This window comes from Coptis chinensis, chromosome 9 (genome assembly GCF_015680905.1).
Source record: "Coptis chinensis isolate HL-2020 chromosome 9, ASM1568090v1, whole genome shotgun sequence".
NCBI lineage: Eukaryota > Viridiplantae > Streptophyta > Magnoliopsida > Ranunculales > Ranunculaceae > Coptis > Coptis chinensis.
The window spans coordinates 62,449,461-62,470,012 of record NC_141464.1 but is presented as its reverse complement, the minus strand read 5'-3'; the positions used below and the strand labels follow the sequence as shown (position 1 = coordinate 62,470,012).

Genomic DNA, 20,552 nt, shown 5'->3' with positions numbered 1-20,552 from the left:
AATAATAATAATAATAATAATAATAATAAAATAAATAAATAAATAAATAAATCTCTGCGGCAACTCGCTATCGTATAATGTGAGATCTCGTAGCAACCCGATACTGTAGATTGTGGGATCTCGCGGCAACCCGATATTGTAGAACGTGAGTTCTCGCGGTAACTCACGGCGACTGCCGTGAAACTATGGAATATATGGGGTGTAAAAAGACATATAGAGAATACCGGAATAACCATTATTCATATAACCTTATGTTAAAGGGTGTCAATCCCATAAAATTGGGTGTAAATGTGGTGACCCATTGAGAATATGACCTTTCAAAACTGCAAAAGTCATGTGGTTGTCTACGACCTTCATGTCGTGAATTATGGGCCAAATACTCCACCAGATTCAGTGGCATGGATCAAAACTCGATTTCTTCTATTTGCACCAGAAACACTCGTAGAAACACGTCACTAACCAAAGAGTAAAAACCTTAACAGTTAATCGTAATACCAATATTTCAAGATAACTCGCAGAAGCCTTAACAGTTAATCGTAACACGTCACTAACTAATTCGTAGAAGCTCTACTATTTTAGTCTGACAAAATAGATGGTATAGACTTAAGATTTAAGATATCCGCACCTTGAAGTCCTGGAGGGAGAGAGTGTGTAGAGAAGTGCGGTTTTGCAGCTTCAGTTGTATTTAAGGTTAGCTTCATTATTTGAGTCTGTAAGTTAAGTTCTACTTTCTTGATATGCAACTTTTTCATAGAATAGTTTAATAACTTGCCTGATAAAATATCTCTTGATATACAAAATAATCTGCCCCCTTTACAAGTTTGGGCGATTTGAGATAGCATAAGAAAAGGTTTTATGAAAATTTTGCAGACATTGACTGTTGACTATCGAACGTTATGTTGACGTACGTATGTCTTTGCTGGTTGGTTCGATCTATTGAGTGAATTCCGTCACCTGAACAGCCAATATAGTTTAAAGGGAGAGTTTGTACATTAAGAATTGTAATGGGAGAAATGACAGAGCATACTTTAATTAATATTATCGAAGATGAATTGGTTTCTTCTATCCTAGGAAACATTGCCATGGTCTCTGGATTAACCGCCAAATGTTGTATCTATAGAGTCCATGATAATCTTCGTGCATTGAAAGAAAGGACGTATTCTCCTCATTTAGTGTCAATTGGTCCGCTCCACCATGGAAATCTGAAATCTATGGAGAAGCATAAATGGCTTTACTTGAAGTCTTTTCTTGGTCCAAACCCACTGATGTTAGTAGAGAATTATGTACAAGTCTTTAGGAGCTTTGAAGTAGATGCGCGTAGATGTTACGCAGAAACTTTTAGTAGTTTAAGCAGCAATGAATTTGTTAAAATGCTGCTCCTCGATGGCTGTTTCATTATTGAGCTCTTTCTGAGGTATAGGTTCAATGATCGGAGACAAGATGACGACCCTATTTTCAATACATCTTGGATGCTCTCTTCCTTGAATCGCGATCTAATGTTGCTTGAAAACCAACTCCCTTTCTTTATTCTTGAATATTTGATTACCTCTAACCGAGAGGATCTTCATCCAAATCCTTCCAAATACCTCACTGAGAGTGCACTTCGGTTTTTTTCTGGGATGATGCCAATACGACTACAGATGAAACCTAGGTCCCTAAGCTATAATCATCTGCTTGATTTAGTAAGAAATGCACTTCTTCCCCCTTGTGTAGAAAGGAACATGTCGCAGGACATTCGGAATCTTAAGCTTATACCTTGCGCGATGAAGCTACAACAATTCGGGATCAAGTTCAAGAAGAGTGACGATTTGAACCTCCTAAGCTTAAAGTTTAAGAATGGAGTGCTGGAAATTCCACCTTTGAAGATTCAAGATGTGACAGAACCTTTATTGCGAAACCTTATCGCCTTTGAACAATGTCATATAGGATGTACCAACGAATTTACATCTTATGCTTTTCTTATGGATAGCCTCATTAGCAACAAAAACGATGTTGAAATTCTACAAAACCATGGCATTATTGATCACTGGTTGGGCAGTGATGAAGATGTAATGGGTATCCTTAACAAACTCTGCATCGAGGTTAATCTTGATTATGAGTTCTACTTTTCTGAGCTGTGTGAGCAAGTAAATAACTACTGCAAAATGAAGTGGCACAGGTGGCGGGCAGATCTGAGACGTGACTATTTCCACAACCCGTGGGCTTGGCTTTCAGTTATTGCTGCACTTCTTATTATAATCTTCACCTTCTTGCAGACTGTTTTTTCCATCGTTACATATGTCAAAACTTATTAATTGTGCAGTGAGTATGTGCCTGCTCTGTAATCTTTCATATCATATCTGATAAGTTGTTTATTAAATGTCTGGGAATGTTCTGCTTTCATTTTTGACATAAATCAATGACGGTAAGGGTTGTTTCCTTTCTTAAGCGCAGACAATGAGGCTTAAGGTTAAGGACCTGGTTCCTGTTTCGATAGAGGTTCACTACAGATGTTTTTTTTTTTTTTACCTATGCGCTCAAGTTTCAAGTTCAACCTGCTCTGAAGCACAAATATCTTGCAAATTAAAGCAGACTCTGCATTCATACTTGTAATCCCAATATAGCTCTGCTTTGGACATCCAATGCAAAGGAGACTATCCAGGTGGCAATTTGATGTTGTATGAGAAGTAAAAGTCACTCTCAGAACCAGCGTTTTGTTTTAATCACTCTCAAGGACAGGGCTAGTGAAAGTGAAAGTTTACCCCTGTAAGCAAGAACCCGCCCACCATTTCGTTCTTCAGAAAACACTCAAAACACACAACCCAAAAAACCCGAGATCACAACCCAAAAAAAATGAACGCACAACACAAAAAAAGAACGGCTATCAAAAACTTGAACTTGCTGGTTCAAAATATGAGTTTTCAGGATGTGGCTTGTTCTTCCACAATAACGATTGACCTTTAAAATGTTTTGACACTTTATCACTGGGTTTAATACATATCAGAGCTCCATCATTTCAAATTGATTTAATCTTCTTTTTCTGTTATACCCTTTCAGGCATAGAACGTCCATAGGAGAGCTAAACACGCACGCTTTTACCGCCCAAACTCCTTTGTGTGTTGATATACTGCACACTCAGCCCCTAAGATTATGTAATTCGTTGATAGTTCCTTCTCCAGACGTTTGTATCTCTAAAACCAGTGGTTGCGTTCAAGTTAACCGAGTAATATTTCGATATAGCTGGTGATCGTCATTGTAATTTCCCAAAATCCACTTCAAGAGTCCACGTTGTTAGAACCTTACACAGTTACACCCATCTCATACAGAACCTGCTTGCACTCAGAGCTATTTGCTGTTGCTTCCTTTTCTGATTGGATGTGACAATAGCCATCAATAGTTCCCTACGATGGCTGCAAGCTACAATATGCCACTTTTCTTCTTGAACATATTGCCCCTGATTGGTATAAAGAAAAAGGTTGCAACTGAAAACTTCATGTAGGGATGTCCATCTTGCCCGAAACCAGCCCAAAACCCGAACAAAATCACCCACACCGAACCCTGCTGAACCCGACAAAACCCGAACCCAAACCCAAACTGAAATACATAGGGTAGGGTTTGGTCACACTCTCTAAACCCGGACCGACCCGATAATTTAGCATTAAACCTGTTAAAAGGACTAAAAAACCCAAAACCGAACCCGGAAATCGAACCCCAAATCCGGTTTCAATGCATACTACTAATCTCATATAAAAGTATGAGTTAGATAACTATTTGGATTATGATCTCATTCATGTTTATAATGATTAGTTATTTAATATATTGGATTATGAAAAAATTTATGTCAGGATTTCCAATTTTTTCAGTAATTGCACGTGATCATGCTGTGTCTATAGTTCATTCCGAGTCCATCTATTTTTAAATCATATCAAATAATTATGTCTAAGTATAAGTGATAATTACTTCCAAGTTCATTAGAAGTTTTATTTTGTTTGAAGGATTTGTGGATAGCCGAAGAAAGAATAAAATGTAGATATATATTTCAAATAAAGTTTCTTATTATCTTCTTTCTTCATTTATATTGGGCTTTATACTACCCGAAATCCGAACCCGAGCTCGATGGGTACCCGAAATATAGGATTAGGGTAGGGTTTGATCACACTTCTCAACAAAATACCCAACTCCGAACCCGACCCGCCGAAAACCGGTCCGGATTCAGATAACCCAATACCCGTTCAAAACCCGAAAAGTCGGATTCGGGACAGGTCGGGTACCCGTTTGGACATCCCTAACTTCAGGTCAAGTTATATTATGTACAACAACACAAGTGTTCTTAGCAATTAAGATAGCTTCTAGCTGGTACTGTGAACTTCGATGGTATTTTCATTCCTTGAATTGAAACATTTTCTGAAGGCAACTTAACCGCAAAGTACAACACCATTCACTCAAGTGTTCACATGACTATGAGCAATCATTGTTTATAGTCCAATTGTGGTATAAACAAAGAATATTCATAGTCCAATATCTCATTGTTCATAGCTCAACTGGAAACTCTCAAATATTCATAGCTCTTAAGAAATTTTAGTAGAGAAAGTTGAAACTTGCTTTGCTTGGATTTCAGAGCTGATGTTGATTGGACTTATATCTTTAATGTTGGGACAATGGGCAAAATCGATTTATGAGATTTGCATTGATTCTTCTCTTTTCAATAGTCGATTCTATCTATGTTCAAAGGAGGATTTTGGCCTTACTGAACATTTCTTTATTACTAATTCAAAGTTATCTAGTTTAAATCGTACGTCTACAACCTTTGCTCCCAAGAATTTGCCATCCCATCTCTGCAGAGGTAACTACTAGCTTCTTTCTACTGTAGTTGGTCGTTGATTCAATTAAACAAGTTTCGTTTGGTTTACTAGTTTCTTCTTGCAGAGTCGCGAACCATTTGTTTCCCAATAAGCTCTGGAATAGCTTCATCGTTTTCTATTTGTTCTTGGGATTACTCATGTATTGTATAGTTGTGTAGCAGTTGGTCTGGCTATGATTGAGGTACAACTTACATTTCCACATGCAAGAAAGGGGTTTTGGGTTTTCTCACTAGTAATTTTGTTTATTAACAAGGTAAAAGTGGGATTTAAAAACAATAAAAAAGCTGGGCCAACTTATTTTGTCCTTAAGGGTTATTAAAATTTAAAAATTGGGTTCATGGGCTATTTAAACAGGGAATTGGGTTTGTGAGTGATTATAAAAAAATCATGTCCTCTAGAGTTGTTTTGAAACGAAATTGGGCCTTGGGGCTAATTTCTTGTTGTTGTATTTGATGGGCTTGAGTGGCTGGACAATGGACACTAACTCTAAAAATGAAAATCATGATTTATGCACGTGAATTCATTATAGGTATGGATTTAAAAATGTGAACCGATGGGCCTAGCTTTCAGCTGCTTCTCCTCTACCTCCCTTAGTAGCACTGTTCTAAAAATCGGTTTACAGGCAGCCTGAAACATTTGGTAAAGTGGGCAATAGGTCGGTCGGGCTAGCCGACCATGCTCTGGGTTTCAAATATTTTAGCTAAACATTTAAAGCCTTTTTTGTCGGATATTAAGACCAATCCCAACCCCTAAAGTCGATTAGTAGGATCGGGCTAACGGCCGAGTCACAAGTCTAAATCTCAAACCTTGACTCTACCCTAAGCCCTCTTTAAAGGCTTTAGGGTCGGGCCTATATGTTTTATTCATTTTACAAATGTCATTTTTTAGACAAAAGTTGTTTTTTGGTTTCTGTGTTATAAATTTCTGCTCTGTATTTCGCTTTAATGGTGTGGAAGGAAACCTTTAGTTCTAGACTTTGCTTGGATGTGAATAAAACTATAATTTATAAGAAGTAAGTGGGAAAAGAAATTGAGAATAATAAGTTCTAGACTTTGATTTGATGATCAAATAAGGAATAAAGTCTTATTTTTTATTAGGCTAGTGCTCATTGTTCTTCATGGTTGCTAGGTTGACAAATTTTTGTTATAAAAGACAAGTTATTGGAAGTATTCTTGGATGTAAGTGATAAATTACAAAGGACAATGTTATTTTAATTGAAAATATTTAACAAAGAGTTGGACAATTATGGTATGTGTATTTATAATAAAAGTGTGAAACTATAACTAGGGCTTGGTTAGGGCTGGATCTATGTTTCAGAATCTTAGCCCTAGCCCTGCCCTAGAAGGCATTAGGGTCGGGCTGGCCCTGCCCTAAACTCTGTGAGGGCTTTAGTTGTGAGGGCTTTATAGGGCTTAGGGTCGGGTCGGTCAGGGTCGGGTTAGGGTAGTTAGGGCCAAATTCCTACCCCTACTAGGCGGTCTCTAGGCGGTGCCCAACCAACTCGCCTAAGCCCAAGTCGTTTAAAAAATCGGTGGACTGATTAGGCGGATCTAGGCGGACCGATTAGGCTGGCTAGGTGACCTCCAGGTTTTTTTTGAATTGATTAAATGTTGAAAATTAAAGACCCATGTAGGCTTTAGATTTGAATGAGTTTAAAAAAGACTAAAATTCAATGTAAATTATATGTCACTATAAGAAAGAATATATTTTTATATGAAGTTGATTTTCTTAAACTATTAAACACTTTTGTAATAAATATCTTTGTTTGAATTTATTTTTTGAGTTATAGTAAATGATTTTATCAATTTATTGTAGTATAGTTGTGTATTACTATATATATTATAAGATATATTTGAAAAAAAACCACCTAGCACCTAGCCTGTCTAGGCACTGCCTAAAAGGCCTAGGCGCTAGGCGTTCTCCCACCGCTCTGCGGCCTAGCGTTTTTTAGAACATTGCTCAGTAGAGAGCTCACAAGGAAATATCAACAAAATTTCATCTGTAATCAATGTTCTTGTGAAATTTCACGGCTTCTTGCCAGTCCACCACGTACACACTTCTCAGGAGCATATTGCTCTGCCCTCTTAATTTGCCACTTTGAGGATACTGATTGGTCTGATCTCCTTGACACCGAGGTGGTCCGTGCAAAAATGACGACCAATCCATATCGCGTGCATCGCTGACGTTCACAGATTTGGACTGGTTAAATCATTTGCATAAAGTCCACACATGCACGACTATGAACTTGTGAAGTACTTTTTGGAGAATGATTCAAGCGGACTAGGTCTCTCTCTCTCTTAGATGTTGAGATAACAGCTGACTAACCGTGGATGATAATTGATTAATTGTAGATTATGAAACTATTTAAAGAGCCAAATATCTGTCTTTAATATCAGTAGCCTGTGTATCTTTTCTTTACCCAGCATAATGGCTGCTAATTATAATGATCTTTTTGGTGACTCTGATAGGGCGAGGATAGACACCGTCCCCACCGCTTTCAACAATCGCAATGCGCACCGTAACAATGTTCGGAATTATGATTGCAGAGTGGGACAAGTAGTTTGGCCGGAGACCTGTGGTATATGTGCCACTAATAGAGTGAACATAAAATATAGCGATAAGTGCTCCCGATGTCTGTTTGGATGTACTTTTGGTGTGAGGGTAGGGTATACCGTTAAGAATAATATGTGTAAAATCCGTACGATTTTCCCGATCTAAATCGAACAGGTTTTATATGAAGAAGATTTTGCTCAGCATGTTCTATTCGACACGTCAGTTCTATGGTAGAACACTACAGTACAAACTAGCATTTCACCCGGCCATACCGGGATTGTTTTATTGTATGCTTTAAATATTTGGGTTTATCCGTATTTTGGGCTTAATTTTTATAAAATTATTAGAGTCAACTATACTTAACTGGCTTAGTCCATTTTGGCGACATGGGGATGTAAAAAACGGGGAGAAAAACAAAAGGAAGAAAAAGAAAAATCTGAAATTTTCAGAAAAAAATTTAAAAAAAATAAATCAAAAAATAAATCAGTCGATTTACTTTCACCCCGCCATGCGGGATTGTTTCATTGTATGCTTTAAATGTTTGGGCTTACTTGTATTTTGGGCTTAATTTTTATAAAATGCTTAGTCCATTTTGCGACATGGGGATGTAAAAAACAGGTAGAAAAATAGTGAGATGGAATGATAGATCATTAGAGAACCTTTATAGCTTAAAAAAAAATAGAAAAAGAGAAATCTGAAATTTTCTGAAAAAAATATAAAAAAAATAAATCAGTCGAACCTCACATTTCAACAATCTAAATGAATAATAACTATATAATATCCGTTAAAAACCAGTGACGAATCTTACTTAATAAACTACTCAATTTATGGACAATAGTACTGATAAAGTAGAATTTATCTTTCTTTCAATAACAAATTCAAATTGGAAAAGTCATTGAACAATGACATTTTAAGCCAGAGTTTCGAATAAAGCAAAGTGAAAACACAATCAGAAGTTTGAATACCTCTTTGAATCTCATAAGATTCTGTGTTGACTGTGAAACTTAATGGATCATTCACTTTCCCAACAGGAGAGCTTGGACCGCAAAATGTAAAGCTTGGCATTGAAGCTACGGGAGATGAGAACTCCAAGCTATTTGACTCATGACAACTACTAAATGAAAAGCCTCCAGATACAAAACAAGGTGTGGCATGCACAAAAGAAGAAAATGACAATTTGCAAGTAAATGCGGGTGAAAACTCTCCCTGCGCTTCTCCAATAAGAGGAGACTCGGAACCAAAGGTGATATCTTGATTCATTCAATTGACTCCATCTTCCACATATTCAATATCCTTTGTAACTTCCATTAAGCAACCATCTTATTAACCAAATAAATCAATTACTAACTCTCATAAGTACAACTAATTAAAAAATCATGAACATATACAGAGTATATACAGAGCTATGTTTCACCAATGACTTCAGCACAAACTCCTTCAAGCCTCAGTTACTTAATATAATATACTCTTAGATTTTCACCCATTGATCCAACCACATTACTTGCAGAGCCATCGCCAATTGTTGCTCTAAAAGGGATCCCTTGACCATAGCTCTCAGAAGCAAAGTTAGATGCCATCATCTACCAGCTCGTCACCGTCACGGTCAATGACAGTTCCTTCTACATTATCAGCCTCCTGCATTTGCAACTGTGGTCTGTCAACTATACTCCCACCACCCTTGATGTTCCGGTTATGCGTACTTGGTCCCCTTGATTCAAATGAAGCTGCGCGATCACCAACCTCACTTCCTGAAGGCTGCCCAATCCCTAGCAATCATAAGATTCAGATCAACAGTCAGGAAGTCCTAGATTCTTACTATAGCGCCACATAAGCTACAATCCAACATAGATGACCTAGATTCAGATCTTGACTCAGGAAAAACTAATTATTTCTTTCTCGTGTCTATTTTAAGAGAAGCAGAGATTGCATGTTTGATAGGTCCAGGATGATGTGAAGGCCAGAGTAAGTTTGCATTCGGACCAAAGTGGCATTCATCTCTAGCTGATTGAGCGGAGTGTTCTTCAGTCTGGAATGCTAAGAACCCATCTTGGCTCCCATCCACACAGGCTAATCAGCTTTTGGATTGTCAATGAAAAACATTAACCAATGTAAAATGAAAAGGTTGAAACTTCTACTTCGAGTAGCCAAATAATATATGTTTATCAAGTCACCAGCATGAATAAATATTTCCACATATCTTACATGAGAATAAATGCAAAAAGTGTTATCTCGACTGATGAACTCTATTCCTTGTATGTAATATGTTTCCCTAGCCAAAGTTTCTGACTGGGCTAGAAGACGATCAATTTGTGAACTCCTAGAAAGTCGCATTTGACTAATTGCAGAGGCAGCAAAAACAGAAAGGGAAACAAATTGCAACAATCCGTCACATCGATCCTTAAAGCCCCCAATTAGTGCTGAAGGTGGGGTTGGAGGAAACTGAACCGAGCTTTCCACACAGCTATTTCCCCTCCAAGGACATGAGGTTCCGTGCGCAACATTAAGCTGCTTGGCAAAGGCTTTACCGGCATTATTAGCTTGAATAAAAACAGATGAGATTGACTACTGTTAGAAAAGCTCATGGAGAAAATGAAACATAAAAACACAACTCCCCATTAAATTTAATATAGTATTATAAATTAATAACTATGATATTAATATGGTATTATTAAACTAACAACTCTGAGGACAACAATGGTTCACCTTCAGTTGGTGTCCACAATGCTAACAAAACAAAACTAAGATTTGAGCCGCAAGATTCACATACAATTATATCAACATTAACACTCACCCAACCTCTTCGAGCGTAATCCAATGGTCTCGCAATCTGGAAAAAATAAATAGGAGTCAAAAAAAAAAAAAAAAAAAAAAAAAGAATATAGAGTATGATAGCAAAAATCATTGGCTCTAGTTGTTTTTTTTTTTATGCCAAGCTAATTGTATAAGTTGGCAAATATTTTTAGAACAATTGTTAACATGATCTGCAATGCAAAATTAATTACCAGTAAGAATCAACACGGTAAGTACTTCATTCAATCTTAAAATGCACTGACATTGCTAATTGGTTGTTGGAATTTCTATTCAAAGAAGAAGAAAAATTATGTTGTTTATAGTTTAGATTGAATAGATTTCAAAACCCCAAAAAATACAAAATAGATGTGAAATAAATATGCTAAAAAAAACTTACAGATCAATGGACTGATTAAACTGCTTCTTTCTTCGTCAATCGTGAGTTCTTCAATCTTGGCGGTTGAGAACTCGTGGGATTTTGGTCTTTTGGGTGTTTTTTATTTTGCGGACTATTAGAAGGTTTAGAAGGCTTTTTGTTGTTTTAGGATTCATAGCTTAAACTTTGAAGGGGTCGAAGGTTTTTTTGTTTTAGAATCAATTTTTGTGTTTTTATGGCTCGTAGTTCTATCACGAATCCTTTTTTAAAGTGGCGTCTAATTGTTTTATGTATCTTAAAAGATCTGTATGATCTCGAGAGAATCCTACGACTGAATTACCTGGGATTGAGGACTTGTATGTAATAACTGATGAACATGTCCTAGATAGTAATTGTATGATTGGGAGTCAAATTACCTGTGGCTCACAATCCGAAAGGTTAGGATGCATTGTATTCATGAAACATTCACCACTTTATTGTCATAACCTACAAAATCGACACAAAAAATGAAAGTACTAATAAATTACAATGCAGTTTATGGATTATAAGAGATAATTGAAATAATTAGGCATAAGGGATTAAAGCATACATCTTGCAAAAGAAGAGTACTAACTGGTCTTAATTTTGATGAACTATGTTTCCAATCGGCGTTGTTTAATTAAGAACTTATACTCAATAACACCACACATCTGGTACTCGGTTAACGCATGCTGCAAATTTTTCTTTGACTATACTTTCAGCAAGCTTCTTTCCTGCACAAAACAATATATTAATAATCTACCAATCATAATACGGGTAAACATTGTACATTTTACAACCCATTAGTTGGGCTTTAAAATTTACAAAGATATTGCTTCCACTTCAAAATTTTACATAGTTTTATAACAATCTGCATTCTTTTAAAGTATTTCAGTGGAGGGGAACACGTGATTTAATAAAAATTCTTAAGGGAATATGTTATTTTGCAGAGAGATAAAGTAAATACTGCAAAGTGCAAACCCATAAATCAACTATTAGTCATTGACAAATTCAAACAATGCTATCTCAAATAGTCAAATATATAAGGACAAGACTGGGAGTACGATTCAAAGAGTTCTCAATGTGAGAACATAGTGTACACACTAAAAAGTAAAAAAATACAAATGCTTTAACCATCAGTGAATATATCAGTCAATCTAACCCCTTAATAGTCAATACAATCAATCAACTAACCGACGACGTTGAAATTTTATTGACGTAACTATATATGTACACCTATAAATTACCTCATCATAATCCTAAACTCTTCAAAACTAAGCACACCATGGCCATTCAAGTCAAAAGTACGAATAATACTTTGACACTCTTCAATCGTTCTTCAATTGTTGTTGACATAAACAACAATGCTAGGTACAGTATTTGAACTGCCTTCCATTGCACTTGAATGAACACTTCTGTTTATTGGGTGTCTACCAAATTTCAACCTGGATAAGAGTTGGTTTACTAATTGTTGACAAATGACAAAATGAATTACACTGGAAGGTATAGGAAACATGAAGTCCAGCCTTCTTGCCATTATGCCATGCATGACACTTCCTATCAATTGAAAAAGAAACTAAACAAGGAAAAACAATTGAGCAAGGCTTTGGCTAGATTATCGATGTCACAGTTTCACCCAAAATAACTGAAGCCTAGAACCTAACTACGGTTCACGTTGTAGCACTATCTAATGCCAAGAATAAAAAGTACCCAGAGATGTTCAACTGTAGCAGAATATGACACTATTTTACTCATTTATGTGTTTGTTTCCACATTTATTAAGATCTTGAAAAAAAAATATTTTGATCACTTGGGGAACCCCCCCTGTAATATACAAACTAAATTTGGAATTCCGTCAGTTGACATTGTCCTAACCTACATTTCTCTGTTCCTGATGCATATTGTAGGATGAATCACGTCATGAAAGTAAGTCCCAATAAAGCATCACCCTGTGAAAACCCTATTCCTTATTATCCTCTCTGACTCTGTCAAACCCAAATGTCTTATCCCATTCTCTTTCAACCATCTTTCCTTCCCCTGTCTATACCCCATTGGAGCTGATTCTCACCCATCTTCAGTAACTTCAAACTCTCACTAACCCTAGGAAAGAATCCTTGCGGCCTCAAGCACCAAGCTCCGAACACACCAAATAAAACCCCCAAATCATTTTCAAATCTCTCTATACCGTGTTCATATTTAAATGCGAAATAAATATGCTAAAAAAAACTTACAGATCAGTGGACTGATTAAACTGTTTCTTTCTTCGTCAATGGTGTTCTTCAATCTTGGGATTTTAGTCTTTTGGGTGTTTTTTTATTTTGGGGACTATTATAAGGGTTTTTGTTGTTTTAGGATTCATAGCTTAAACTTTGAAGGGGTAGAAGGGTTTTTTGTTTTACAATCAATTTTTGTGGTTTTATGACTCGTAGTTCTATAACGAATTGTTTTTTTAAAGTGGCGTCTAATTGTTTTATGTATCTTGAAAGCATCTGCACGATCTCGAGAGAATCCTACGACTGAATTACTTGGGATTGAGGACTTAGATGTAATAACCGATGAACATGTCGTAGATAGTAATTAAAAATGCGTCTTTAAGTGAAAATATTGCTGACGTGGCCTCCTGAAATCGCAGATGAGCATTTTCGCCCACTGTGTAATAATGGTTTTAAATGCTTCAATAGCATGGAAAGATACAAATGTGCACCTTCGAGGAGACCGGATAAATAATAGTGTTTAAGTTTCGGATTCTGATACACTCGTTGTGGGTTGTGACCAGGGCGCAGTTGTGTTGTTTTTTATTTGGTTAATTGAAATCTCGTTGTTGTTGTATTCTTAGTATTTCTTACTGTCAGACATGTGTCAAGATTGTATCTTTTCATTGCGTATTTATGTTTCGTGTTTCGTTTATAGCTTGTGAAGTGATTAGTGTTTTTCAACGAATTTTCATTTTTTTTCAGTAACCAGATTTATCATCAAACTAGCCTAGCCGATTAATTGCCCGAGATAACCGATTTGTGAAATTGATATTTCAATTTTATGCGGAGAATATCGCATGTTTGTGGCCAAACCAGTTTCATTGTATTTAGACAACTGTCAAAAGATGTGTTTTCTGAAATATGGTCTGTGAGATACGCACAAATTCACTTGTGTCGAGCAAGTTGCTTGGAACGGTGTACACAGAGTCACAGAGCAGGTAAGTAGTTACTTTAATATATTCATACCCGTGCTTTATTAATTGTAGGCTTGTTAATATGTTGAGTACACTAGTGATGCAGTATGTGACGCTTGCTAAAGTATCTAATGAAATTTGCTTAAAGGATTGCTTAGGAAATTTACACACTAGTGTAAAATACCCATTAATTATTAAATAGAGCTTCTAGAGTACGCATGCCACACTATAGATGTGGTGCGCAGCCTTTTCAGCCACATGTAGTGCGAGGGTAAAATCGGAACAATTAGTGAACAAGTTGCTCCAAACAGGTTAACGAAAAATTCAAAATAAAAAAATAAAAACCAAATAGAAAGAATAAACACGAAAATTCTCACTTTAGCGCTAGTTTTGTTTAGTGTTCTTACATTATCAAATCCCTAATTCCAATCATCGAGTGTTATTGCCACATCAACCCACCGTCTGCTCGCAAAAAGTACTCTCTCTCTCCCTCTATCTCTTTTTAACCCAAATTCTTCATGAATCAGTTGGTTTTTTTTGTTTTGTGACAATTAGTTAAACTTACTGTTTTAGTCGATTTCTTTTAGAAATTATGAGTTTGATTGGGGATTGTTTGGTTTAATCATTAGAACACTACAGTACAAATGCGTCAATAGTAGGGAATGATAGAAGGGGGCGACTACAACACATGGCCCAGCACAAAAAAAACATCCGAGGTTGTGATTGGCTGGTGGAGAGAGAGAGAAAAGAGGAGAAGAAAGATAGAGAGAGAGTTTCACTCGTTATTTTATTTCCACCAACCAATCAGAGTTGACTTCAGACGCTTTTTTTGTGCTGGACCATGTGTGTTAGTTCTATCCATGATAAAAATGTGCACCTTCGAGGGGAACCGATAAATAATAGTTGTTTAAGTTTCGGATTCTGATACACTCGTTGTGGGTTGTGACCAGGTGTAACGGATACAATTGTAATAGTCATGTATTAAGTCTGAACCATCCCAAATGACATTAGGCAGATATATGCCATTTTGGATGTTCAAACCTTCCTCGCATGCTCCCAATTTCAGTTCCATCTTTAAGTATGTTTCGAGACACCCCAAATGGTGTGGTCGAATGTACAAATCGAAGCATCGAGCTAGGAGTCATGTATGGTTGAAGTTTCAACCTGGTTCAATGTTCCCTTTTGATTGTATAAGAATTATTGATATATATATGTAGGGGGAATAGCAAGCATCCTCTACAACCAAAATTGTTTCCTTCGCTTGCCACAATTGTACTGTTGATTACTCAAATGAAAGTTATTTGATGCCTTCTTATGAATTGTTGTCTTGTTACGAACTACTTTCGCTCTCTTCGTACAATTGTGATCTGATTACTGTTTACTCAAACACTACTAGTTCACACTGCTCACTCGAATAACAGGCTTACTTGGGACAAGTTACGCCCAAGTGCTGCATGGCACGCCCTGCATCCAAGTATCATAGCCAAATTTGGCTCCCTTGAGATTTGTTAATCATGGCGAAAGGAAAAGAAATTGTTGTCCCTAAGATCAACGAAACTAATGTTGATCCAAACACCACACGACCGAACAAAGAATGCCTCATGGTGTTGGAAAAGCAAATGGTTGTCATTGCCAAACTTCCAGACAGAATTAGCAGACTGGAAGAACAAGTTTACGGCATGATGGATGATCATGAAGAAGTAAGAGGGAGGATTACCTCGCTCCAGCAACAAGTGGAGGATCTCGCCTCCAAGTTTAACCTAGTTATGGAAGCTGTTGGTTCACATGACCACACGTCATCATCACTCTTGGGTGATCGCCCTAAGATCAAGATTCCAGAACCTCGAGCATACAAAGGTGCTCGTGATGCCAAAGAACTCAAAAATTTCATCTTTGACATCAAACAATACTTTCAGGTAGTAAAGCCCGAAGCTGAAGTGGACAAAGTCACGATGGCCTCAATGTACTTGTCTGAAGACGCCAAACTATGGTGGCATACTAAATATGCGGAGATCGAACAAGGGCAGATTGTGATCTCCTCATGGGAAGACCTCAAGAAAGAACTGAATAGGCAATTCCTCCCTGAGAATGTGGGCATGATTGTCCGAAGAAAACTATGAAACTTGTCACAGACTGGATCAATACATGAATATGTCAAGCAATTCTCTACTTGTATGCTTGACATTAATGGCATGAGTGAAGAGGATAAGTTGTTCCATTTCACTGAGGGGCTCAAACACTGGGTACAGATGGAGCTTCAAAGACAGTAGGTCAAGGACTTGACATATGCTATTGTTGTCGCAGAGCGACTGACATATTATGCTCCTGTCAGAACAAACCAATCCAAGAAGTATGTTCCACCCAAAGGCAGAGACTCAACAGACTCCAACAAAGCTAAAAGTGGAGGAGAGAGTTCCAATGCAAGTACCAGCACCAATCAGAATTCGAATTATGGCAATAACTCCTACTACAGGAAGGACAATGGCAGATTTCCCCCTCGGACAATGGGAATAACGGTTACAACAGCAGCTACAATAACCGGCCTGTTCGTTACCTACTATGTAGGGAAGGACATCCCACGTTCAAATGTCCTCAAAGAGTAGCACTGAATGCCTTCTATGCTGCCTCTTAACAATCTATTGCCCAACCTGAGCAACCAGAAGTGGAAAAAGATGTTCATATAGGAGCAATGCACTTATTGAATGCTATAAAAGGCCAAATTACTTAGCAGGCTACTAAGCCACAAGAACAAAGTGCCTCCTTGAACAAGGGTCTCATATATGTAGATGTAATTATACAGGGAACTCTTACCAAGGCCATGATTGATATTGGTGCTTCACATAGTTTCATTGCCGAACCAGAAGAAAGATGAATTGGTCTATGCTACAAGCCAAAGATGTTAGACAGATGAAGACTGTCAATGCGAAAGCCATGCCAGTCCACGGTACGTCCAAGTCTGTACCTATTCAATTGGTTAATGGGAGGGTACCATTGACCTTCTTGCTATTACCATGGATGACTTCAAAGTAGTCCTTGGACTAGATTTCCTGAACGCAAACCATGCAGTACCCATGCCCTTCATGAACTCTATGGGCAAGTTTGGTGACCAACCATGTTTCTTGCCTATTACCACAAAGAAGCTGGAAAGCAACAACAAGCTGCTATCTGCTATGCAGCTAAAGCGAGGACTTCGGAAGAAGTGCCCCACATTTCTAGTCACCATCTGCTCTATGGACGAGGATACTTCTGAGATAAGGGAAGAATCACCTCACATGGTTGAAATCCTCACATAATTTCAAGATGTTATGCCTAAGGAATTGCCAAACGTGTTACCTCCGAGAAGATCCATTGATCATCAAATTGAACTAGAACCGGGTACCAAACCACCTACGAGAGCACCATATCAAATGAGTCCTCTAGAACTTGCAGAACTTCGGAAGCAAATCGAGGAACTATTAGACGTAGGATTTATCTGACCATCAAAATCTCCATATGGTGCTCTCGTATTATTTCAGAAGAAACATGATGGTTCCTTGCGGTTATGTGCGGACTATAGAGCTCTTAACAAAGTGACGGTCAAGAACAAGTACCTTATACTGTTGATAGCAAACCTGTTTGACCAGTTACAACCAGCTCTGTACTTCACCAAGTTAGATCTCAGATCGGGGTATCACCAAGTTCGCGTTGCTATGGAGGATGTACACAAGACTACATGTTCCACCAGATATAGAGCATATGAGTTCCTAGTCATGCTGTTTGGCCCGACCAATGCTCCTGCCACCTTCTGTACACTCATGAATGAACTCTTCCGCAAGTACCTAGACAAGTTTGTGTTGAAATACTTGGATGACATTGTTATCTACAGTTCACCCATGGAGGAGCACGTCCAGCACGTAGGGTTGGTTCTCCAGATCCTCAGAGAGAATCAATTGTATCTACGTCAAGAAGAAGAAATGCTCTTTTGCTCAGAAGGAAATTACGTTCCTCGGCCATGTCATTTATGGAGGAAAGATATGTATGGACAAAGACAAGGTTTGGGCCATCGAAGAATGGCAGCCGCCTACTTCGACATCTCAACTGAGATCCTTCCTTGGTCTTGTGAATTACTACCGCAAGTTTATCAAGGGTTATTCCAAGTGCGCGCAGAGCCTCTAACTGATTTAATGAAGAAAGACCGATCATGGTCTTGGCGAGAGCCTTGCAAGAAGGGTTTTGAAGATCTTAAACATGCAGTGATGACTGATCCAGTTCTCGCACTGCCAGATGTCAACAAGCCATTTGAAATTCAGATGGATGCCTCCGATTTTGCTCTTGGAGGAGTGCTACTCCAAGAAGAACATCCGATTGCCTATACGAGTTGGAAACTTAATGACACAGAACGTCATTATACTACACAGGAGAAAGAGCCTCTCGCCATTATACATTGTCTTTGTGTTTGGCAACACTATGTATTCGGATCACCAGTCCTGGTCAAGACTAATAACTCTGCTGCCAGTCACTTCATCATGACTTAGAAAGCCCTATCTCCAAAGCAAGCCTGATGACAAGAATATTTGGGTGAATATCACCTAGTGCTAGAGTACAATCCGGGACGAATCAACAATGTTGCGGATGATCTTAGCCGCAAAATAGAATTTGCGGCCATACAAGTTGACCACCAAAGGTCAGCCTCTTCTGTCAAGAATGATCTCATCTGTCGTATAAAGGAAGGTCTCGTTAAGGATCCTCAAGTACAAATACTCTTTGATCTAGTAAAGAGTGGCAAGACTCGTCATTTCTGGATGATGGATGACTTATTATACACCACAAGGACTTGCCTCTATGTTCCCAACAATGGTGGTCTGCGCAAAGATCTCATCAAGGAGTGTCATGATACTCTATGGGCCGGCCATCCTGGTTGGCACCGCACCTTGGAACTTCTGGAACGTGGTTACTTCTGGCCCAAGATGCAGGACACCGTCCAGCATTATGTTCGCACATGTTTGATATGCCAGCAGGATAAAGTGGAAAGACACAAGCCGATTGGCCTCTTACAACCTCTACCCGTACCTACTCGTCCTTGGGAGAGTGTATTTATGGATTACATCACCGACCTTCTAGTGGTGGACAAACTATAGCACCATCTTAGTTGTCATTGATAGGTTTTCCAAGTACGACACATTAATGCCAACATCTAAGAACTGTACCGCTGAAGAGACAACACAACTATTTATCAAGCACATTGTCAAGTACTGCGGCGTTCCAAGCAACATTGCCAGTGACAAAGATGCAGATTCACAGGAAAACTCTGGACCGAACTGCTCAAGCTTCTAGGTTCTCAGCTCAACTTCTCCACCAGCAACCACCCTCAGAGTGATGGTCAGACAAAAATATTCAACTCCATGCTAGAAGAGTACTTACGCCACTTCATCAGTACCAACAAGTCAGCATGGGTACAACTACTTGATGTGGCACATTTTTGCTTCAACCTCCAAAAGAGCTTAGCCACCAACAAGAGCCCTTTTGAACTCATCACAGGACAACAACCTCTAGCACCTCACATGATCATTAGCGGATACAAAGGCGCCAACTGATAAGAGCCCAAAACTGTAGTTTTAACCCCTTAGCAGTCATACTTTTAGACCAATTATGTGAGTAATAAGTAAGAGTTAATACTGATTACGTGTTTTTATGTATTTCAGGCTTCAAAGTCAATTATGTGCAGGAATGTGCCACTTTGATGAGATAAAGGAGCAATGGTTGGTTACTAAGGAGTTCGGTGATTAAAGGCCAAGATTCAAGAAGACAAAGCCTTTGTAAAGCCTGGTCAAAAGATGAAAAGTCAAAGTCCACGCAGGCAGAAACAGTGCACAAAGTCAATGAGAACTTCCGAAGACCATATCTTTAGACTCGGACCTCGAATTGGGCCTACCTTATATCAAAACGACCGGCTCGGAAAGAGCTATCCAATGGTCCAAGCCTTGACCCAATCAGAGGAGCAGAAGTGGACGAAACATCTGTCGAAGCCAACTGCAGCTGAGGAGCCCATTTTGGACTAAAGAAATTGGGTTTTGGGCCCGATTTTCCGGCCCAAAACATGGCTCCAAGCCCATGCACGATTTTTGGATCTGGAAGTATAAAAACAAAAACTTGACTCTTTGTTAATGGCAGTTAGGTTAGGAAGCTAATGTTAATGGAGTTTAGGGTTAGAAAAAGATAGATCTAGATTAGTTTTTAGATCTAGATCTAGTTTTGAATCTCCATTTTTATTAGTTTTCATTTCCCTTGTTTTAATTTAAAGTATTAAAATATTGTTATTGCTTCATTAGATAAATCAAGTAGTTTATTATTGATCAAATTCGATTTTGTCATTTATCTATTGCTTAGATCTAATTTCATTTCTTGGTTGTTAGTCATTTTGTAGTTATTGATGTTAGATTTTAATTATTGTTTGTTAAATTTCATAAAGTTAGAATCTTTAGATTTAGTTGTCTTAAATTTATAATTAGTTTTAGTTTAAACACCAAACACATCACTCTCATTTGTTACTTGTGTTTGAATAATTGAATTCTATTTAAGTCTTGAGGGTTTAAGAGTGGAACGAAATCCTTACTCGTTGTATTACATGATTATGTTTTGAGAGTAAGAAGAATTGATTTAAACGTAGAACGGTAGGATTACGTATTAGTGTTCTTGTAGCATTAATATTTAGGATTCTATTGTTTTTACGGTTATCAAATGGCGCCCAAGCCATCTTAATCTCGTTCATTACAAAATTCAATTGCTTGAATCGAGGGGGCAATCCCCATTCTCTACCCACCCACCC

The 20,552-nt window shown here is 38.0% G+C and overlaps 1 protein-coding gene and 2 long non-coding RNA genes across 7 annotated transcripts; 2 read left to right on the top strand and 1 right to left on the bottom strand.

Annotated features, from left to right (window-relative positions):
* The first annotated feature begins 303 nt into the window (after positions 1-303).
* On the top strand, positions 304-7,992 carry LOC147477230 (uncharacterized). The gene is made up of 2 exons (XR_015208710.1): positions 304-690; positions 7,310-7,992. It is a non-coding gene; the product is annotated as an uncharacterized LOC147477230 (long non-coding RNA).
* On the top strand, positions 690-2,359 carry LOC147477231 (UPF0481 protein At3g47200-like). Its single transcript, XM_086584002.1, has one exon. It carries the CDS (start codon positions 1,005-1,007, stop codon positions 2,292-2,294), a length of 1,290 nt encoding a protein of 429 aa, XP_086440128.1. The 5' UTR covers positions 690-1,004; the 3' UTR covers positions 2,295-2,359.
* A 704-nt stretch (positions 7,993-8,696) lies between the features above and the next one.
* On the bottom strand, positions 8,697-11,611 carry LOC147477229 (uncharacterized). Of its 5 annotated transcripts, XR_015207842.1 has the most exons (6): positions 11,150-11,611; positions 10,977-11,046; positions 10,582-10,900; positions 10,397-10,471; positions 10,098-10,221; positions 8,697-9,931 (listed from the first exon to the last, which is right to left on the bottom strand). It is a non-coding gene; the product is annotated as an uncharacterized LOC147477229 (long non-coding RNA). The 5 variants fall into 5 exon arrangements; XR_015207838.1 differs by lacking the exon at positions 10,397-10,471; XR_015207839.1 differs by lacking the exon at positions 10,397-10,471 and having other exon boundaries at positions 11,174-11,611.
* Positions 11,612-20,552: the final 8,941 nt, after the last annotated feature.

Bases quoted from the DNA above. Each gene is read 5' to 3' on its own strand.
- LOC147477231 (XM_086584002.1), top strand. From the start codon at position 1,005: ATGGGAGAAATGACAGAGCATACTTTAATTAATATTATCGAAGATGAA.